This window comes from Mauremys mutica, chromosome 5, assembly GCF_020497125.1.
Source record: "Mauremys mutica isolate MM-2020 ecotype Southern chromosome 5, ASM2049712v1, whole genome shotgun sequence".
In the NCBI taxonomy this organism is placed as follows: Eukaryota; Metazoa; Chordata; order Testudines; family Geoemydidae; genus Mauremys; species Mauremys mutica.
This window is the reverse complement of record NC_059076.1, coordinates 113,009,869-113,030,697: the sequence shown is the minus strand read 5'-3', so window position 1 is coordinate 113,030,697 and position 20,829 is coordinate 113,009,869. Positions and strand designations below refer to the sequence as shown.

General features: G+C 42.2%; 1 protein-coding gene across 1 annotated transcript; it reads right to left on the bottom strand.

The window, feature by feature from the left end:
- Positions 1-6,848: 6,848 nt before the first annotated feature.
- On the bottom strand, positions 6,849-20,454 carry QDPR (quinoid dihydropteridine reductase). The gene is made up of 7 exons (XM_045019203.1): positions 20,291-20,454; positions 19,699-19,791; positions 17,180-17,276; positions 14,134-14,274; positions 11,167-11,275; positions 9,618-9,701; positions 6,849-7,768 (listed from the first exon to the last, which is right to left on the bottom strand). The coding sequence occupies exons 1-7, from the start codon at positions 20,384-20,386 to the stop codon at positions 7,663-7,665; spliced, it is 726 nt and encodes a 241-aa protein (XP_044875138.1). The 5' UTR covers positions 20,387-20,454; the 3' UTR covers positions 6,849-7,662.
- Positions 20,455-20,829: the final 375 nt, after the last annotated feature.

Here is a 20,829-nt window from a genome sequence, read left to right as displayed (position 1 = left end):
CACTTCAGATTCTTAAACCTTGGGTTGAGTGCTGTAGCTATCTTTAGAAATGTCACATTGGTCCCTTCTTTGCGTTTTGTCAAATCTGCAGTGAAAGTGTTCTTAAAATGAACAATGTGTTGGGTCATCATCCATGACTGCTATAATATCAAATACATGGCAGAATGCAGGTAAAACAGAGCAGGGGACATACGATTTCCCCCCAGGGAGTTCAGTCACAAATTTAATTAATGCATTATTTTTTTAACGAGTGTCATCAGCATGGAAGCATGTCCTCTGGAATGGTGACAGCAATATGAAGGGGTATATGAATGTTTAGCATATCTGGCACATAAATACCTTGCAATGCTGGCTACAGAGGTGCCATGCGAACACCTGTTCTCACTTTCAGGGGACATTGTAAATGAGAAGCTGGCAGCATTATTTCCCATAAATGTGAACAAACTTGTTTCTCTTACCAGTTGGCTGAACAAGAAGTAGGACTGAGTGGACTCGTAGGCTCTAAGTTTTACACTATTTTATTTTTGAGTACAGTTATGCAACAACAACAAAAATCTACATTTGTAAAGTTGCACTTTCACAATAAAGAGATTGCATTATGGTACTTGTATGAATTGAAAAATACTATTTCTTATTTTTAGTGTGCAAATATTTGTAATAAAAATAATATAAAGTGAGCACTGTATATATACTTTGTATTCTGCGTTGTAATTTAAATCAATATATTTGAAAATGTAGAAAATCATCCAAAAATAGTTAATAAATTTCAGTTGGTATTCTATTGTTTAACAGTACGATTAAAACTGTGATTAATCGCGATTAATTTTTTTTAGTTAATCACATGATTTAACGGAGATTAATCGACAGTCCTAGTTATAACTATTGATTTTAACATTATGGGAATCATCCCACCAAGTTTCAGTAGTATCAACTAAATAGAAATCATAAATGGGCAATTTCAATTCTTCTTGTTTGTTCCCAGGCTCCTAGCATTACATAAGTAATCCTTACTCTGGTAGGTAGCCTCATTTGGTTAATGGCATTACTTACCTGACTATCAACTGCTTAGGTGACAAAAGGTTTGCAGGAGTAAAGGTTAGCAGGATTTGGACCTAAATTTGCAAATCATTAGCATTTATTTTATTGCTGTAAAAAAACAACTTGCTATTCACTTAAATTATTCACATTAAAGATATTTATCAGCTATTATGGAAAAATGAGTCATTGATCATTTCTGGATTGAAGACTGTTCCCTTTGAATAGTTGCAACAGACATGTGCATAGAGTACCCAGTGATACTATAAATGTGACATTTCTCTACCTGGCTACAAACTGGCACTTATTTTAATTGTACATAACTACTCCCTGCTGGCTAGGACAGCATTTATTATTTTGGACAGCTAAGTCCCTGGCATTTTAAGAATCTTGAAATGACAGAAATTCAAGGACATTTGCATTCTGCATGGCTATCAAGTATCTTTAATATGTTCATAAGACTAGTCCAGTCATAAAGATGTGTGGCTCTTAAATGTGAGAGCATATTTTTCATATGTTGCAGGTGCATGGTCTCACATGAAAGAGGCAACTTTTGTATTAGCTCATCTGAATCACAGGGGTCTAATATGGACCACATGTGCTGCTAATATAGCTTTGTCACTGCAAGGTGTGGGGACAAGACTCGCTTTCTGCAGTGGAGAGAGTAATGATTCCTTCCAAAACCACAAAGTGTTTAGATTCAAGCATTAGTGGTAACAAGAAAAAAAGTTTACACTTACTATACAATACTATCTGAGATACTACACTATGGGGCCATGTAGACAAGCCCCAAGATAATAGTAGTATCTCAATTACCATTGTGTGGCAACTGTTCGTAAATAATTACCATTGATTTGCAACTACTGTACATACCTGTCAAAGAAAAAATGATTGAAGTGATGTAAGTTGGGGCCGCCTATCACACTTTTAATTTCCCTTCCCAGAAAGAAACTGGTTCACTAAAAAAGTGTGTGTGTCTATATACTGAATCTGTGGAAAAATAATACCTAGTTTGTATATAGTGCTTTCCAGCAGTAGATCTCAATGTGCTGTACAGAAGATGAATCATCAACCCCATTTTACAGAGGGGAAAACTGAGGTATAGAGGAGATGAAATTACTTGTCTACAATCACTCAGCAGCTCACTGGCAGAATCAAAAATAGAACCTAGTACTCCTGAGTCCTAGTCCAGTGCTCTATCCTCTAGGCCACACAGTAGTTATGGGCATAGGCTGCATAGCTGTATTTGATTCTGCTGTTGTTCTTGAACAATGAATAATGTAAACAAAATGGTAACGGTGTCTAAAAGGAAATATACAAAGAAAAGAACCACCATTGCCTAGGGTAGCTTATATTTTCAGAACAACAACTTTCAGATTATATCACTAGCAATTGTGCGGCTGGCTACTTTGTGTTCCCACCCCTAAGTAACATTGTTGTGATATTATCTACTGCCTAGGGCCACTTGTTTAAGAATTAAACCAGATTTCAGCTCCTCCAAATTTAAATGATATCACTAAACCTGCCTTCTACCCAAATTCTGCATTCTTGTTAACTCTTGACTTCTGAAAATAAGCCATTTCCCCTGACTTGGGCACAGGCACACTGCAGCTTCTTGCCCTCCTTACAAGCAGCGTCAAAGTTAAATGCTCCTCTTCCCATCCCAGACACATCTAGGGCCTTGAACGAAGCTGCATGACAGAATGTGCATTGAAAATGCAACTGTTGATAACCTGTCAACAACTCATTGCTGTAATAGCACACACCGCTGCAATGCCTCCTCCACAGCCATGGCACCCTGGGGCTGGGAGTAGCAGCAATCGTTTTGTTTTTGTTTTTTTTTCCCCAAGAGGAAAATGGAAGGGGTGAGAATAGTGGGAAACTCTTGAAGGGGGATGGGTTTGGGAGCCTCACAGGGAGCAGCAGGAGCCTCTTGGGGAGAATGGTAAGTGCTGGGAACTTGGTCTTGCACAGTGCCCTGAAAGGCCAGAAAACTTGAACTAGGGACAACAAATCGGGGGGGGGGGGGAGAGCATACCACAGTCTTTGCTGAAATAGCTGAGGGTTCCTCACTGCCAAAAAGAGCATTTCAAAGACTCCCATATATTCAGGGGAGTAAAAATGAGGTCTTTCCCATGTACTGCAAGTTTCTGCCCTCTACTGGCATTCTTGAAGATTGCTCACAATTCTGCTGTAAGATTCTGTAATTCTCTCACCAAAAAAACCCATCAGTGTTCAAAGGACGGGCATGTTAGATAACTGTTTAAAGAGCAAATCCTTAGGATAAGGTGTGTCAAATTCTAGGAATGAGTGTGTCTGACAGGCATCCAAGTCATGAGCGACATTTGCAACAGTTTTCAGATAGCAGTCAAACACCACAGGATTAGACTGAAACACGTCCCTCCCACACAGACAGTCTCTATCTGCAGCATTCTGGCTAGCTGACACAGGGAGGAAGAGAAGGAGGTGGGAGCAATAACACATATTCCCTTCACCTGTTGTTATTCTCCTATAAATTTACCATGACTAAGTGCATCAGTTTTCTATAGGTGCAAAATATCATACTTTTTAAAAAATGGATACTTTTCATTGGTTAATTCACCAAAATTTGTGGCAATGTTGCAGTGAATGCTGAAAGTTGAAATTTCCACAACAAAATCGCAGCCCATGATTTTCTTAGTCTTACTTATCTTCCAATATTTAGAGCTCTTCATATTCTTATCAGCCCTGTTCTGTTACTTCCTTTTCAATTTTCCCTTTTTTGTGCACAATGCTTTCTACATGGTAGTCTAGGGAAATATTACAGGCTGTACAGTACATCACCTCAGGTAGAGAATATAAACTGAGGGAGCTAACATAATCCTTTGCAGTTATTTTTGTTGCTACTTTGCTTTGTGATCTGTCCTCATATGACATTTTTTGGAAACTTTTTTCTGGCCACATTTAATTGAATTAGTTTTTTGTTTTAAATATGAAGAATTAGGCCCAACCATGCACTTCACATCCAAATCTGCATGTGGTAGAAGCAGAGAGATATTCTGATCTAGTTTTGGATTAGCTCATTTTAGAGGTAAAGCTAGCTGTGAAGTTCAGACCCTCATCTGAACTTCAAAAGTTCAGGGGTGTTCATATCTGGAGTTCAGTTTGGGCCCCCATCTTCTCTGTCCTCGTCATTTTACATTTGTTCCAGTCCAGATTCTAAATAGCAGGAGGACCAGAAATACCATAAAACCCCCACAGAAAGGTGTTTTCGCATAAGAACTCTAGCAAACTCATGAGGTTTGGTTCATGCCATGGAACAATGAGGTCATAGTGCCACTACTAGGAGAAAGAGGATGGGCAAAATACTGCCTTCTTTAATGTGCGTACTAAGCAAAATGTCCCAAAGTATATCAGCTATCTTCTCACTCTAGAGAACCCCAGTCAGTATGCCTTAGCCCATGCCTATGAATTTGAGTGGTGTGGTAAGTCCGGCCCCAGTCCCGTATCAGACAGCGGGTGCTGAACATGAACACAGAGACCTCTAATTGACTCAAGTCTCATTTCCAGCTGAGTGTTTTTGGATAGTGGACAACAGATACAAAGAAGATAAGGCAAGTCTAAGCTAGAGAAATGCTAGGGGTTCTCCTTACTTCTCTATAGTAAGAAACTATTTATAACATTTCCATAACTCACCGTAAGAAAGAAAACATGAGACCTTAAAGCAGGGGTCAGCAACCTTTCAGAAGTGGTGTGCCGAGTCTTCATTTATTCACTCTAATTTAAGGTTTCACGTGCCGGTAATACATTTTAATGTTTTTTAGAAGGTCTCTCTCTACAAGTCTATATATAATATAACAAACTAGTGTTGTATTGTAAAATAAACAAGGTTTTCAAAATGTTTAAGAAGCTTCATTTAAAATTAAATTAAAATGTTGATCTTACACCACCAGCCCGCTCAGCCTACTGCTGGTCTGGGGTTCTGTTCACCTAGGCCGGAAGTGGGCTGAGTGGGGCCTGCGGCTGGGACCCCGGCTGGGAAGGGTCTGGCATCCAGAACCCCAGCCCGGCAGCGGGCTGTGCGGAGCCGGCAGCAGGGACCCCAGACCGGCTGTGGGCTGAGCGGTTCAGCCCACTGCTGCTCAGGGGTTCCATCCTCCGGCTCCTGCCAGCCGGGATCCCGGCTGCCGGACCTGCTCAGCCCGCTGCCAGTCTGGGGTCCCGGCCCTGCCCACATAGAGTGGGTACCTACTTTCTCCCTGGTTCTGGCCCATTCTCTTCCTCTCTCTGCACTGAGCTGAGGGTGGGAGTGCACTGAGCACAGGGCTGGGGGTGAAGGGTCTGGACAGGAGCTAGAATGAAGGAGGGGGCTCAGAGTTGGGGCAGGAGGTTTGGGTGTGGGGGCACTTACCTGGGCAGCTCCCATTTGGTGTGAGGGGTGCAGGTGGGAATGTGACTCCCGTTTGGTGCTCAGCGTGGGGGTGGGGATGTGCGGGGTGCATGGGATGTGGGGGAGCTGGGGATGTGGAGGGTGCAAGAGTTAGGGCAGAGAGCTGGGGGCATGTGAGGGGCTGCGGGTGTCAGGGTAGGGGGGCTGGGTATGTGTAGGGGTGCCAGAGTCAGGGCTGGGGTCATGGGGGGAGGTGAAGGAGACAACAGAGGGCCAGGTGGTACAAGGCTCAGGGCAGGGGCGTGGGGGGGGGGGTGCAGGGCTCAGGGCAGAGGACTGGGTGGGTGTGTGGGGGGGGGTCAGGGCTCAGGGCAGAGAGCTGGGTGACTGCCCCCCCCAAAACCCCCACCGCTCCTTGTCCTGACTACCCCCCTCCTGGGACCCCACCGCCTATCTAAGCCTCCCTGCCCCTTGTCCCCTGACTGCCCCCCTAGGATCCTACCCCCTACCTGTCCCCTGACTGCCCCAACCCTTATCCACACCCCCGCACCCAGACAGACCCCCTGGACTCCCATGCCTATCTCACCGCTCCCCGCCCCCTGACAGGACCCCCAGAACTCTGGACCCATACAACCCCCCCCCGCTCCCTGCCTGCCCCAACCCCTCTCCACACCCCTGCCTCCTGACAGCCCCCCAGAACTCCCGACTCATACAACCCCCCAGCTCCTTGTCCCCTGACCACCCCCTCCAGAGACACCCCCCACCCTAACTGCTCCCCCAGGACCCTCCTTGCTCCCTGTCCTTTGACTGCCCTGACCCCTATCCACCCCCCAAACAGATCCCGGGACTCCCATGCCCCATCCAAACCCCCCCCGCCGCGCTCCCTGACTGCCCCCTCCAGAGACCCCCGCCCCAACCACCCCCCCGGGATCCCACCCCCCCCCAATCCAACCCATCCTGCTCCCTGTCCCTTGACTGCCCCCCCATCCCCCTTACCATGAGGCTCCCCGCTCATCTGGAGCCCTGCCGCCGCCGCGCGCGCAGCCCAGCCCCGCCCCTCAGAGCAATGTGCGCGCAAGAGCAGAGCTCTGGATGAGCGGGGAGCGTCTTTACCTCTCCACGGAGCCAAACGCTGCCCCGCGGGAGCGCGGGGCGTCAGGGCTCTGGGGGGATAGGCGGGGGAGGGGCCGGCGGCTTGCTGCGCTCAGCCAGTGCTCCAGCCCGGGACCGCGGACCCCGCAGCTTGCCGCGTCGGCAGGATTTTTAATGGCACGCAGAGTCACAGCAGGCAGCCACGTGCCATAGGTTGCCGACCCCTGCCTTAAAGTATTGTCTGTACACAATAATCTCAAATGGGGAGCTAAGAATTGTTTTGGAAGCACCGTACAAATTTGTGTAAATGTTACACCACAAATTTATATTATAAAGTAACCAAGCCAATAAATAAAACAATATATATTTATTTAGCACAAAATCCTCTAACATTAGTCTGTGTGTTCTACTTCTATTTCCTAGGGCACTTTTTCTCCTTCAGATAGTAAAGAGCCATCAGGAGTTACGCAAGATACATCTATAATATAATAAATCAGTTATTTGTGACAGAAAACACAACAATTGTTGGGCTGAGAGCCCTTCTGAAAGCTTTAAGGCAATTTAAGGGCTTTAATCTTGCAACCCCATCTTGTGCAAGTAACCTTTATTCAATCCCACTGGCTCCAATGAGACAACTTGAATCGGTATAGAATACTAATAGGAAAAGGGGTAGCAGGATTGGGCTTTCCATAGGGCTGCAGTGATTTTATTTTATATCTATGTCCAACAAAAAAAAACAAACTAGAATTAGGATATTAGAAGACAACGATATTGCTGAAATGGACAAAAAACACAGTTGCCCAAAAGACAACTGAGACAGAACTCGACAGTTATATATGTAGGTACATCACATCATTAAGTACAATTTCTGATACATAGCCACCACTGTTTGCCTTATTTTAAAGAACAGAGGTAACCCCATAGAGAATGCTCAAGATTAGGACATTTGCAGATTTTAAAATCTATAGCCTTGATATATGTATCGAAGACAACGGATACCTTTTGGTAAAGGAATGTAGCTTGCATCTAAGAACAGAGAAACATTAGTCAACATCTTGTTTCACAAACAAGATAATAGAATCACTGGATACAGAAGACCACCCAAACTTGACTAGAATGTTACAACCTTCTCATTTGCTGTGTTTTCACAATCACACTGATCAGTCTCAAAGATGTGCAGCAGCTAGTTCTGTCTTCCCTCCTGTGGTTACCACCTGGATTAGGCTGCCTGAGCTTGGTCTGTTCTTCCCTGTGATCCAGTCATAAAAGGTTCTGTTAAAAAGTATGAGAATATAATAAGTGTGAATAGGCAATGGGTGTTTAAAAAAAAAAAAAAGGCAGCCTGCCATATCCACTTTTTTCTCTGCATGCTGTCTTTTTATTGTGGATCCTTTATAATTGTCTCCACGAGGAGAGGCCCTTACACTCACACGGAGCCCCACAAAATCAATAATGTTCTGCACAGGCACAGGTATCCACCCACGAAGATCTGATGGCACGACTGGGGCCTAGAATGTAAGTTCTTCAGAGCAAAGAGCTGTGTCTCATCTGTCTACAAAGCACCTATTGTCCTGTTGGGCTCTATCACCATGATTTTCAGAGAGTGTGCAGCACCTCTGAAAATTCAGTCTTAGATACATAATAAATAATAAACGTTAACTTTGGGTGGAAGGTAACTGTACCCTGATTCTGCTCCTAAAGTTTGCAAAATATTTCAATTTCTTAGGAAAAAACATTTTAAAGATAAAAAGTAAATCCTACAGAAATATACTGCAACTGATGTCATCAAGATAACTAGGCACACTGGGGTCTAAAACAAAAAAATTTGTTGGCATCCGAGTAGAGAACTGTTCTTTTCTTCAGAGTCACCCTTCCACTGAAGATTATGGCTAAAATAAAGTTAATATACTTCAAATATATGAGAAAGGGAAAGAAAAAGCAAAGTCACAGCTTTGTTCTCCTCTCTCATTTTCCACTTATTCTTTTCTCGTTCTTCTTCCCTCTCTGTCCATTATTTTTTCCCTATTACCATCCTCTGAGTGTCTCCCAATTCCCTCCTCTCTTTCTTTCACCACCAGAGCTGACTAAAGGTGAGGGAAGCCGGTACAAATTACTGGGGCCCCGCGGTCCGGAAGGAGGCCCGGGGCCCGGCTTCCCTGGCTTCGTTGGCCCCGTTTAGCCAGTCCGCCCTTGCTGGGGGGGCCGAAAAAAAAATTTTCAACAGGGCCTGAACCCGCTCTCGGCGGCCCTGGCTTCCACAGGCTTAAAGGGAGAACTAGAAAACTAGAGAGATTTTTTCAATGCCCTTCATGATGTATGAAGTTGGATCTGTTTCCACTCTTCCCTACCCTCCCCCACAAAAAAATGTTGCTGTTTAAAAAGAAACAAAATCCTACATCATGCCTTCACTTCCCTCTCTATGCCATGCCATCTTCGGCAAGGTAATGCCACAAAGCCAGCACCAATGTGCTGCAGGGCTCCCTACCCTCAGCCGAGCGAAGGAAGGGACGCTGAGCCTCTACCCCTCAGTATGGAGCAAAGAGATCTGCAGCTCATCTTGCAGCTTTCTGCTGCTTCGTTCAGGTCCGACCCTCCACAGATCTAGCCAGTGAGGACTTGACTGAGTAATATCACTCAAGAAATAAGCAGAGAATGGCACTTCGGGGAGAGGGGGGGAGATTGGGCACACAGAAGGAGGGGGAACTACATCTACCATAACACAATATAAAAAGGAGCATAAATGCCTCTCTTTACAGTTCACCTTTAAACCAGACTGCTTATGTCTGACGCAGCTGATTGTGATTTAACTTAGTTGTCCGCATGCTTTATCAGGCTTGCTGACTTTAAAACACTCAGGGCTAGAGCCGCAGCTGGTGTAAATTGATGAAGGGCCACTAAAGTCGATGAAGTTATGCCAATTTTCACCAGCTAAGGATTCGGCCCTATAAGCTTAAGCTAACTTCAAGGCACAGAAAATAGGGTGTGCACAGAAACATCCAAATCCAAGTAACAAGACTACCTATTTTTAGAAGAGAAGATGCAAAAAAAAACAAACAAAAACAAAAACCAGCTGTTTTAAAAGGAGAGCTAGGAATTGTTTAGTCATTGTGCATGTACTCACTCAGCAAGGAATTCTAGGGGTGTCCAGGAGCTGAAATCTGCGTCAGGCATTGATTTCCTGTTCATTGGTGTATCCAAGGTAACCCTGCAATTGAGAGAGATAAGCCTTTCATTTGTACATCATGCTTCTGATAAGAGCTGTCTGCTCTTCCGTTCTTTGCTCTAGTATATGCTGAATTTTCAGAACAAGGCACTGAAATCCAAACAATGTTAGATGGATTTCTCTTGAAAGCTGTATGTCTCTTACAGCATGTAATCATCAGTCTTAAGTTTTTAAATCTATATAATGAAATATGATATTTGTAAGGCAGGATCTTCAAAAATGCCTAAGTCACTGATATGTTGCTGAAAATCCCCCCCCCCCACCCCCCACCTTAACTGTTACTCTCTTCGAACTTTATACAATAACAAAACCTTTCAAGGCATCTATGCAAGTTTGGAATGGCCAGTAGCCAAGAGACCAGTGTGAACTTGGTATCTGACTGTTGGTGGTACTCTGCAGGGGCAGGTGTTAATTATTCAAATATCCTGTATGTTGTCATTCCCTGTCTCAAAAGAAATGCAGTTGGAGAAGCTTGTAAAGAAGAGGGGGAGATGTAATTAAATGAGTTCAGACAGCATTTTTAAGCCCCTCTACAGTACTTCTGAGCACTGACAATCTTCAAAGACTGTATTTCACATGGGCCTGGAAAAGAAATACTCAAATCCTTAACTAGGTTATCAAAGGAAATCACAGAAGTTAGATCTTTTCCATGTCTGTTAGGCCAGCCAGTTCATCCACCCCTCTACCAATGCAGGCAGCCAACTTATAATAAAGTGTTAATAGGCTTGTAGCAGGGAAAAGAGGAACTAAACATTTTGTAGTCACAAGTCTTCATGGGACAATTACTTTAACTGCCGCAGTCACTCTACCAAGAGGATATATAATATTGTGTACTACAGTGGAAGCTACATATCTATGGAAAAAATCTCAAAAAGGTAAAAAGTTTGGCAAGGCGTATTTTCCTCATCTAAAACACCACTTGGCAATCAAAAGTAAAGTATGATAGACATTTGCTAACTTTGCCCAACCAAAATTAAGGAACAGTGAATGCAAACATTCAAAAGCACTTTTGGCTAAATAAAACATTCCAGTATTTTCTTTTTCCACATGATCTATAAAGCACATATTTTAAACAGTTTCATACGTCTAATTTGTCACTTTTAGACTCCTATTTACACTACAAAGTAACCACATTTAAACATGGTTTAACCAGCTGTCAAGGTTAAATCATGGTTTTCTAACATCGTAACAAAGATTTCTTCTGTCTGCACAGGAAAGAAAAAATATGTTATTTATTGTTTATGGTAATGCCTATAACATGCTAGGCATGTTCTAGACTACTGACAAGGGATGGTCCCTGTTTGGAGAAACCACAACCACGTTTAAACTGTTATTTCTGTAGCGTAGATGGGGCCTTAGAAAAAAGGTACATCCATGTGTCACTCAGTTACAGTCACACTTTAAAATTAAACAATGCAATAGTACAGGTAGCTAGGCAACCACTTACGGTAGAACAGCAAGAGCAGCAGACCCAGATGGCAAGCCACTGTTTGCACCAGCGAGACTCTGACAAAGCTGATGTACTGCTCCTTTTGCCATGCCATAACCAACCATCCCTAACAATTAGAAATAGAACAGATTAAAAAAAAGTTCTCATTGACAAGAGCTGTATAAAAAGAGACAGTGAAAGTTTCCATATTATTTGGTGAAAGGAAGGTTTATATTCACCAGCAGCAATCTAGGAACAGAATCAGTCTTATAGCACATTGCAAAAACGTACACACATTTTTAGAACAACTTACCCATGACAAAGGAGTTATGTTGCTATCACAGAGCTCAATTTATCTAGCAACACAGAATTTTAAAAAATATTTTTAAAAAATTATGATTCGCTTAGTTGGTCTCACAAATTGTGTGCCATGAGATCTGAACAGAGTGTTAAAGCACTTGTCTTTATAAAAAGACACCCAGAGAAGATATATCTAGAGCTGAGAGAACAGATTTTTCAGTTCATTGGTGATTTTAAAAAGTTGAAAAAAATTGTTTCAGGTTCAATAAAACATTGTGTTTCAATTTTGACCATTTAAAATTCTTTGAATATTTAAAACATAAAATTAAAGAGAATTTTGAAAAAAGCTGTTTCAATACCCCCACCAAATCGATATTCTGTTTAGGAAATGTTGTAATGAAATGTTTCCATTTTTTCAGGTTTTTTTTTTTTTTCTAAATGAATACTTGAGTGAAATCTACACAAAATTTTAGAAATCATCATATCTGCCCTTTTCACCAAATTTTCTTTTACCCTGCTCTAGATATATCTACTATCTATGGCCATAATCTTGGAAACACTTATGCATGTACTTTACTTTAAGGACAAGTAGTCCCACTGACTTTACTGTTAAGTATGTGAATAGTTTCACTAAACAAGTGCTTAAATGTTTGCAGAATCAGGGGTAAATACATACAGCCATATTAGATGAGTCCAGTGGTCCATCTAGTCTTGTGTCCTGGCATGTCTGACACAGACCTTTACCAGACGCTTTGGCAGAAGTTGCAAGAAACCCCATAGTGGAAAGTCATTAAATAACTTCCCTTATGGGCAGGTTTCTTCCTAATCCTTATCAGTTACTAGTTGAATTAGATTCTGTGGCATGAGTTTCTCTCTCCAAAAACAAATGTCTTATACAATCTAATGTAACTGTGGATGTTTTCACCATCCATATAAATGCCTGTTACTTTATCTGGAATTTTACTGAATTCTTGCACTCAATGATATCTTGTGACAATGAGTTCCATGGGCTAGTTATGCATTGTGCAAAGATGTATTTCCTTTGATCTGTTTTAAATGTGGTGCCTACAGTTTCACTGAATGTTCCTTTTTTGGGTATTAAGAGAAAGCCTAAATAGAAGTGGACAATTTACCTTCTCTTTACTATTTGTTGTTTGTATCCCTTATATCCCCTCTTATTTGTCTCCTTTGTAAACCAAATAGTCCCAATCTTTCAATCTTTGCCATCCATCCCTGAGCCCCTTTTACTTCTATTTATTTTTTCCAGTTAGCTGTAGGCGATTCATTTAAAGTTACTGTACTTAAATAGGAAAATTGTTTCCAGAGTCTACTGAAAAACAAGAGGACATACCATAAGAATGGGGGGAAAGAATAGCTAGACTTCCATAATTACGAATAATTACAAGCCTAAATGTCAGAAGATACATTTGCACTAGTTGAGCAACAATTCTTTCCCAATTCCTCCTCACATTTAATAAGGTTCATGTGTTTTCCCACAGCACTGCCTGTCCTAAAAATCCACAATGATTGAAACCATCCTGCTCAAAACATGAAAGCAAATTAAGTTGATTCTCTACCCTAACAAAATGTCATGGAATTACTCCAAAGGGTTCACCCATTTGCATTTTTAACAATACATGGTCAGTCTGTTGCAAAAAGGAAACAAACACCCTTTTCACTCAATAACAATTTTATCTTCAGACTATGTTAGATGCAGCTTTAAACATGGGAATATAGAGGCCAAATCATTAACTAAAAAAACTACAGTATACTTTCCTAGAACATAATGGTAACAGTTAATTCCTTTAGCTTTGTTTTCAGACGTAGCTTGGAAGAAGCACCTTTTATCTTTACAACCTATTCCATCATTTTAACTTTTAAAGTTTCCTATGTCACATCAGAATATTGTTGCAGATATCTACGAGAGAAAAGTAACACTAATATAAGAGACATGGAAATGGAAGTTACTTCATTTGCATTTCAGATAAATCTTGCAGACTTTAAGGGATGTTAACCTCTGTCTTCACCCTTCACACCCACAGTCCCCTAGTGCCTGTGTTTTTTAAATTGTTTTCAGACTTTCTTCTCTACAAAGAGCAAGAAAAACTGGAATGAGATCAAAGATCACAAGGTATATTTCACAAAAAGTCTATACTAAACAACTAATGGAGACAGAGGCTGAAGGTCATCAAGCTTATCTGTGTCTGAAGCAAGGTGAACTGGATTCAGAACATAAGCAGGATGGCCATGTTCAATAAAAACAACTGAGTCATCACTAACTTTAAAAAAAAAAAAGTTACCTAAGAACCCTGCCTTCCAGGAAAGCAAATATGGAGTTTAACCTTCTCCAAGGATTTACAATGTTGTACCTAAAATTTTTAATGTGTTGTTATTCTTAATTATTTCCCAAGCATTTCTGACTGCTTGATATACTAAAAAAGATTTCACCAAAGCCAGACAACTAGTATTTAAGCAACAGATTTTCTTTCTTTCTTTCTTTGCACTATACTTGCCATGGGTTTTGGATTGCCAACTGCAGTTACAACTTTCCTCAAGGGATTCAAACACTGTTTACCATATGTATATGGGAAGAAATGTAAGGGAGTAAAACTGTTGTTTCTCAAATAAGAATAATTAAAACAATTATTGTTCGTGTCAAAGCAAACACCACATTTTGCTTATTACCTGGAGTTCCAGCCAAAGCAGCTTTTGCTCCAGTCAGAGTCAACAAGCCTCCTTCTTTCAGATGTTTTGTGGCTAAGTGACTGGAAATAGTTGACGTCCAAACACACTGTTTCCACATCAGGTCAGAATTTTTGTATAAAGCTGAAAAACAAAATAGTTCATAGAACATCAGGGTTGGAAGGGACCTCAAAGCAGGACCAATCCCCAACTAAATCATCCCAGCCAGGGCTTTGTCAAGCCTGACCTTAAAAACCTCTAAGGAAGGAGATTCCACCACCTCCCTAGGTAACCCATTCCAGTGCTTCACCACCCTCCTTGTGAAAAAGTTTTTCCTAATATCCAACCTAAATCTCCCCCGCTGCAACTTGAGACCATTACTCCTTGTTCTGTCATCTGGCACCACTGAGAACAGTCTAGAGCCATCCTCTTTGGAACCCCCTTTCAGGTAGTTGAAAGCAGCTATCAAATCCCCCCTCATTCTTCTCTTCTGCAGACTAAACAATCCCAGTTCCCTCAGCCTCTCCTCATAAGTCATGTGCTCCAGCCCCCTAATCATTTTTGTTGCCCTCCGCTGGACTCTTTCCAGTTTCTCCTCATCCTTCCTGTAGTGTGGGGCCCAAACCTGGACACAGTACTCCAGATGAGTTGGGTCCATCATCTAGAATGCAAAAGTCTTCTAGTTCTAGCTTGTGCCTCACTATATAGACTGAAACAGTATGCAAATCTGCCTTACGCCACTTTGTATACCCCACTTCTGCTGAAATCCTCAATGACTTCAGCGCCTCTCGCCTTGCCCACTGTATCTCCATTCTCTTTGGCTTCCTCAAGTTCCTGCTCAACAGCACGTGCACAATACTGTTACCTGACTTCTCATTACAAGTGTGACCACATCCCCTATCCTCAGCTAGTTCCATTGGCTCACCTTTAATTTCTATACGCTGTTCAAAACTTCCCTCATTCTAAAACTCCCATGGATTTGCTTTCATCAGTGTCAAAGACCCCGTCGCTTTCTTTGCACCCTCCTCCTGTGCTCATCTTGCGCCAGCTTCCTCTCTCTGTCCCTTTGCATAGTCTCACCTGTGATAGTGAGAGCCTCCTCTTCTGCAGCCCTTACCTTCTTGAATGACCTTTTCATCTGCAGGGAAAACAACTCTTCTCCTTGCCTATTGTTCTTAAGTTCTCACTCTATTCTTTTAACTTTGTAACTGTATTATTTAACTTTATAGTCCAGTTAGAGTTTGTATGAGAGAAGCTGTATAAAATAAAGTTGCATTGTTTTGCATAAGCTATAGGTTTAAGTCTGTTTAGTTCTTGGATGGGTGACCACCTGAGAAAACCAAATGCTCTATATGCTTTTTCCTTTCTGTGATCGCAAAGACTGCTCTGAAATATTTTATGTCTGCAGTGGTGATCTTTGGGTAGTGCTCTGTAGTATTACATAAAACCTAGTTTTTAATTTCAACTGCTGCTTGCTTACTTCCTGGAATGTCATGGAAAACAACACTAACTGCTGGACCACAACCATTTTTTCCTCAGGGGCTTTGGTCTTGTTAGATCTCATAAGCTATGCAGGACAGGACCTAGTGGATGGAAAACCCCAAGGCATAAAGGAATTGGTGGGAAACACATCTTTTGTTCATCAGACTATTGTTCAAACAGGGGCTCCATCTGCCTACAGGCAGTCTGGACTTTACGACTGCTGCCTAGACATGTTCAGAATCTCAAGACTTCTAAAGGACTGGACTGCGTGTAGTTTCAATTTAAAAAGAGTTGTAGTATTACAGCTAGTCAGTTCAAATGAAAATAGAATTTTAAAATAATTCAGCAATCGTTAATGTTAACAACATATTACTGGGGGACAGGAGAAGAAAAATTAAGATTAAGCAAATAATATTGAATACCTATTCCTTTAGCATTTAAGATGTTTATTTCCATAAAAACACTACATTAAACTCAAACACACACCCCACATATATTAATGGCCTGAAGTAGACAGGATGACGACCCATCCCTAGACATTCCCATTTGCCCTCCTGATTGTCAATAACTTAAACTGATAGTACACCTCTACCCCGATATAATGCTGTCCTCGGGAGCCAAAAAATCTTACCATGTTATAGGTGAAACTGCGTTATATTGAACTTGCTTTGATCCACCGGAGCGCGCAACCCCCCCGGAGCGCTGCTTTACTGCATTATAACCAAATTTGCGTTATATCGGGGTAGAGGTGTACTATCTGTTATCTAATTTACAGTATTTAAACTGTTTGACTGCATTGTACTGGATTGTAACATATACACACAAAATATTTACTTTTTTATGAAACAGTACTGAATGTCATCTTCCTATGTTGTCTTTAAAAATAAGAAACACCTTTGCCTTGTATGTGGTGAGAAAGGGAGGGTCCACCAGCTGCTTTATATACTCCAGATAGGAAATTAGGCTAATAATTTTGGGTACCCTAACCTAAGTTAGAAAAATTCCATTCTGGCTATTATGAAATGTTAGGAGCTCAGTAACAAGCCATTTTAAAGTTAAACTTGAAGACCTGCATCCATTTAAAAAAGCTATTTTAGGCACTATATAAAAACCTGTCAGTATGTGACAGTATAGTGCCACAATACACCTGCAGTGAAGAATCTGGAAGGTACTGTTGCCTAGTGGATAGCGCACTAGACTGGGACTCAGGAGACTTGAGGTTTATTCCAGGCTCAGCCAGTGACCTTGGGCAAGTCACTTTATCTCTCTGTGCCTCAGTTTCCCCATCTGTAAAATGGGGCTAATGATACTGACCTCATCTGTAAAGCACTTTGAGATGTACTGATGAAAAATGCTACATTAGAGCAAGGTATCATTATTAATCACATGTAACCATCAAATAGAAAAGGCTATGAAAGGCACTTAGAGGTGGTCCACTTCCCATTGATTACTATGATCACACAGTATCCTAAAAGAGAGATTTCAGTCAGAGATCTACCTCTTACCATGACTTTTTCTTCCCATTGCATTAATGTGTTTGTCAGAATACTACTAACAAAGGGCTTACATTTAGCTTTTGCACTGCCACCTGCCCATCCTCCAGCTACACACAGGATAGCATCCACCTTCTGTGCACCCAGAAGTTTTTCAACATCTGCTGTCACCTTAAATATATAACAAAGAAATTATAAAGTCATTCTGAAAATACTGCACTGAAGAAGTAAAGATATAAATACCCAACCTTTAAATTGTAATTTTTTAAATTATGTTGCACCCATGGTGATGTAAGCAGCTATTTAAAATTAGACTTTATCATTTTACTCACTGGAAGTAAAACAACAATACTGAATACTGAAAACAGATTAAACCACCATCATATGCTAGGTGATATCAATGGAACTAATGTGTGACTAAGGCTTGCAGGATCAGTTAGTTTCAGGGATCAGGCCCCTAGTTTACTATCTACTAGCACTTTGAGTTTCTCTTGGGACACTGCTTTCCAGGTAACAGTCCTTCCCTTTGTATTGTACTTTCAGAAACACAGAATGAAGGTGTAAGAAAAATTTGATAATGGAATAGCCTCGTTGTTGGTAAAGTTTCTGCCTAACCCTAAAGCTTGTACCCTAAAGCTTATACCCTCGCTTACAAGCTTAAAGTTTGAGGGTTTATACTTTTAACCTATCCTATTTTTGTTTCCTCTCCCAAGTGTAGGGCTTCATAATATATATTAGCACTGAATTTTATCTCTGTGGAACTTATACCAAGAACACCTTTTGTTGCTGTGCCAATTATTCAGCGACAGATCAGTTTCCAAGTGAAAAACCAGGGGTATAACCAAATCATTTCATGTTTTTAAGAAAAGACCAACATTAAAAAAGCAGAAATATGACAAATTGAGGCTTGAAATACTCCACAATCTATTTAAAATCCTTCTGAATTATACATGCATAAAAGTAACTTTATGCCTAATGATTCAGTTTATCAGTTAGAGGACCATGCTTATATGTGAACAAGGCTTCACTTGTTGATAATAATGTAAAAACCACATGTAGGCCCCAATTCTGCAACTTCTGCATGGGGATGGACTGTTGTATCTGCCTGGAGCCCCATCAAGCTCTCGGAGGCTCTGTATAGGCACAGCAATCTGTCTGCACACAATACATTTCAGGATTGAGACCCAAGAAAGAAGTGGAAGGTTAGGAGACCAAGTTCTTAAATAAATTGTCACAGATAAGTCTCCAAGGAACATTTTCATGCAGATAAGTTGTGTTCAATTATCCTATCCAACTCTATTGGCTTTTCCTGAAAAGTGCTGTGCCTGCTTCCGAGGCTCACAATGAAGGGTGTCTAAATAACCATGACTTTAACAAAATGAGAAGCCCTAATTCATCTTGACTACAAATGTGGGTGAGAACAAGTCACTGTCAAGAAAGGAAATCAGATTAGGAGAGACAGGTAATGCAAAGCTGTAGTACATTTAAAATTTGAATTTTAAAAATGACTGTGTCCGGTAATTTAGGCTCCAGAATTAGGTGATTTTTGTGGGGTGTGTGTGTGATGAGGTGTTTGTTTTTGTTTTTTTTAAGTTTCATGGAAATGTTTTGGGCACCAATCCTGTGAGATGCTCTTCACAGTTAGACCCATGAGTCCGTGTTAGCCCCACTGACTTCAGTGGTACTCTGCATGGGCGTACAGGCATGCCCATGTGAGGAGCTTGCTGCATTGATCACTGAGTGTTGACGGAACTATTTTTCTTTATTTATTTTCATAATTTTGCAGAATTCTGACAGAGAAGGAAATTGACTAGAAACTGGCAAGTCTAGTTTCACTGCAGAAAGTGCAAAAAGTAAACCAATGTGACCAATACAAAAACCCAACAGATTTGTAAAATTCTTTCAGATTCTGTCTACAGCAGAGGTTCTCAAACTAGGGGTCAGAACCCCTCAGGAGTTGCAAGGTTATTACATGGGGGGTCATGAGCTGTCAACCTCCACCCCAAACCCTGCTTTGCCTCTGGCATTTATAATGGTGTTAAATATTTAAAAAAATGGTTTGAATTTATAAGAGGGGGGTCACAGAGGCTTGTATGTGAAAGGGGTCACCAGTACTAAAGTTTGAGAACCACTGGTCTACAGTTTGTTGTTACCCAAATACAGATTTTAAAGATGAATATGGTTTTAATAAAAGGAGGGTGTCCCTGGGCTTTCTGAATGTAATAACAACATTTACATAGGCTCCATGTAATCCCAAAGAGAAAGAACAATGGAGACTGAATGAGAACACTATCTTCTTTTAGTATGAATACACTGATGACAGCCTTAACTGTGGGGAAGCCAGGTATCAGTCTGAAGATGACCTAACTGCATGGCCAGGGGGAAACAGCTTACAAGAAACAAGCAAAGCAGTCTATTCTATAATCTATTCTAGATAGGATTAGATACTACAGTCCTTAAGATATTTAGAAACCTGGTGCTTTTCTCAACACTTGAAAGAACTGCCCAGGCACCTTCCTAACACAAAGCAGCTGGCCCAGCGATTGAGGCCACAAGCTTTATTACAACATTTAAAGGAAAATAAATCAGTCACCTGATCTGCTTGCTCAGTGAAGGAGTCAGTCATTTTCACAACAACATTGGCATTAGCTTCTTCATTTTCTGCTAGGTCAATGCTGGCAACCCACTGATAAACAAGAACAAAGAGAGAGTTTTACTTTAATGGATCATTTATCAGTAAATAACTGAGATTTAAAAAAAAAAAGTATTTAAGAAGCCATGCAGTCTGTACTTCGCCCACTTCACAGCTGGGGTGAAAAACCAGTGCACTTAATGATTTGCCAGGAAGGCAGCAATTGGCCAGCTGCAAACTAGCTGCCAAGCTTTACTCGTTCACGGGGAGGAAGCCTCCCTCCTCTTTGGGGATTAGCTGCTGCAAGTGAGGGTTTAAAGTCTCTTCCTCTGGCAGGAGAAAGGAGTTCGCGGTGTGCCTTGGCGAGATTTACACTCTCGCTCGTCGGTTCTCAGAGCTCTGCCAGTCCCAGGTCACGGCACGGGGGAGAGCCCTGGCCGCTGGGCCGAAGCAGGGCTGCGAGACACAGGAGGGCGCTTCCCCCCACGGCAGCTGCTCCCCCAAGCCAAGCAGCAGTGGCACTAAGTGCCCAGCCCGCTCTGTCGGTGCTTACCCAGTGCTTGGCTCTGAAATGCTGCACGCATTTGGCTCCCAGGGCCCCTCTGCCTCCATACACCAGCACCCTGTGCGCCTCCGCTGCCGCTGCCATGCTCCGTCCGCTGCCCGCCTGGCTCCCTCTCGCCTTCTGAGCCTGCCGCTGCCGGGGGCTTGGGAGCCCGCCCCGCCCCGCAGCTCCGCCTCCCCGCCGGGCCGCCCAGCGGCAGAAGGTCCCTTTCACTTCCCGCTTCTGCGCTCACCACCGCCATCTAGGCTGGCTGAGCAGCTGCGGGTGGCGCTGCACCAGTTCCCCCGGGACAAGGATCAGTACACACGCCCCTGCGGCGGGCCGGCTGTGTAAGTTCGAGGTTTAAATAAGGACGCTTGGTTGCACACCATGGATGTAGCTATCAAGTGCCGGTGAGACAGCGCTAGGCAACAAAATCCTTTTGTAACACAGGCGGTATGTGCATTTTCCATCATTTTCCGCCCTTCGGTGGATTGCCTTTGCGCTCCCACGCGGCTAGGAGTCATTGTAGACTAGTGGCAGCAGAA

What these genes read in the sequence shown, in the direction of transcription:
- QDPR (XM_045019203.1), bottom strand. Translation starts at nt 20,386, where the DNA reads ATGGCAGCGGCAGCGGAGGCGCACAGGGTGCTGGTGTATGGAGGCAGA. An exon ending in ATTTCAGAGCCAAGCACTGG is followed by an intron (nt 19,792 to 20,290) that starts GTAAGCACCGAC and finishes CTTGTTTATCAG; the next exon opens with TGGGTTGCCAGCATTGACCT. An exon ending in TGGCAGTGCAAAAGCTAAAT is followed by an intron (nt 14,275 to 17,179) that starts GTAAGCCCTTTG and finishes TTTGTTTTTCAG; the next exon opens with CTTTATACAAAAATTCTGAC.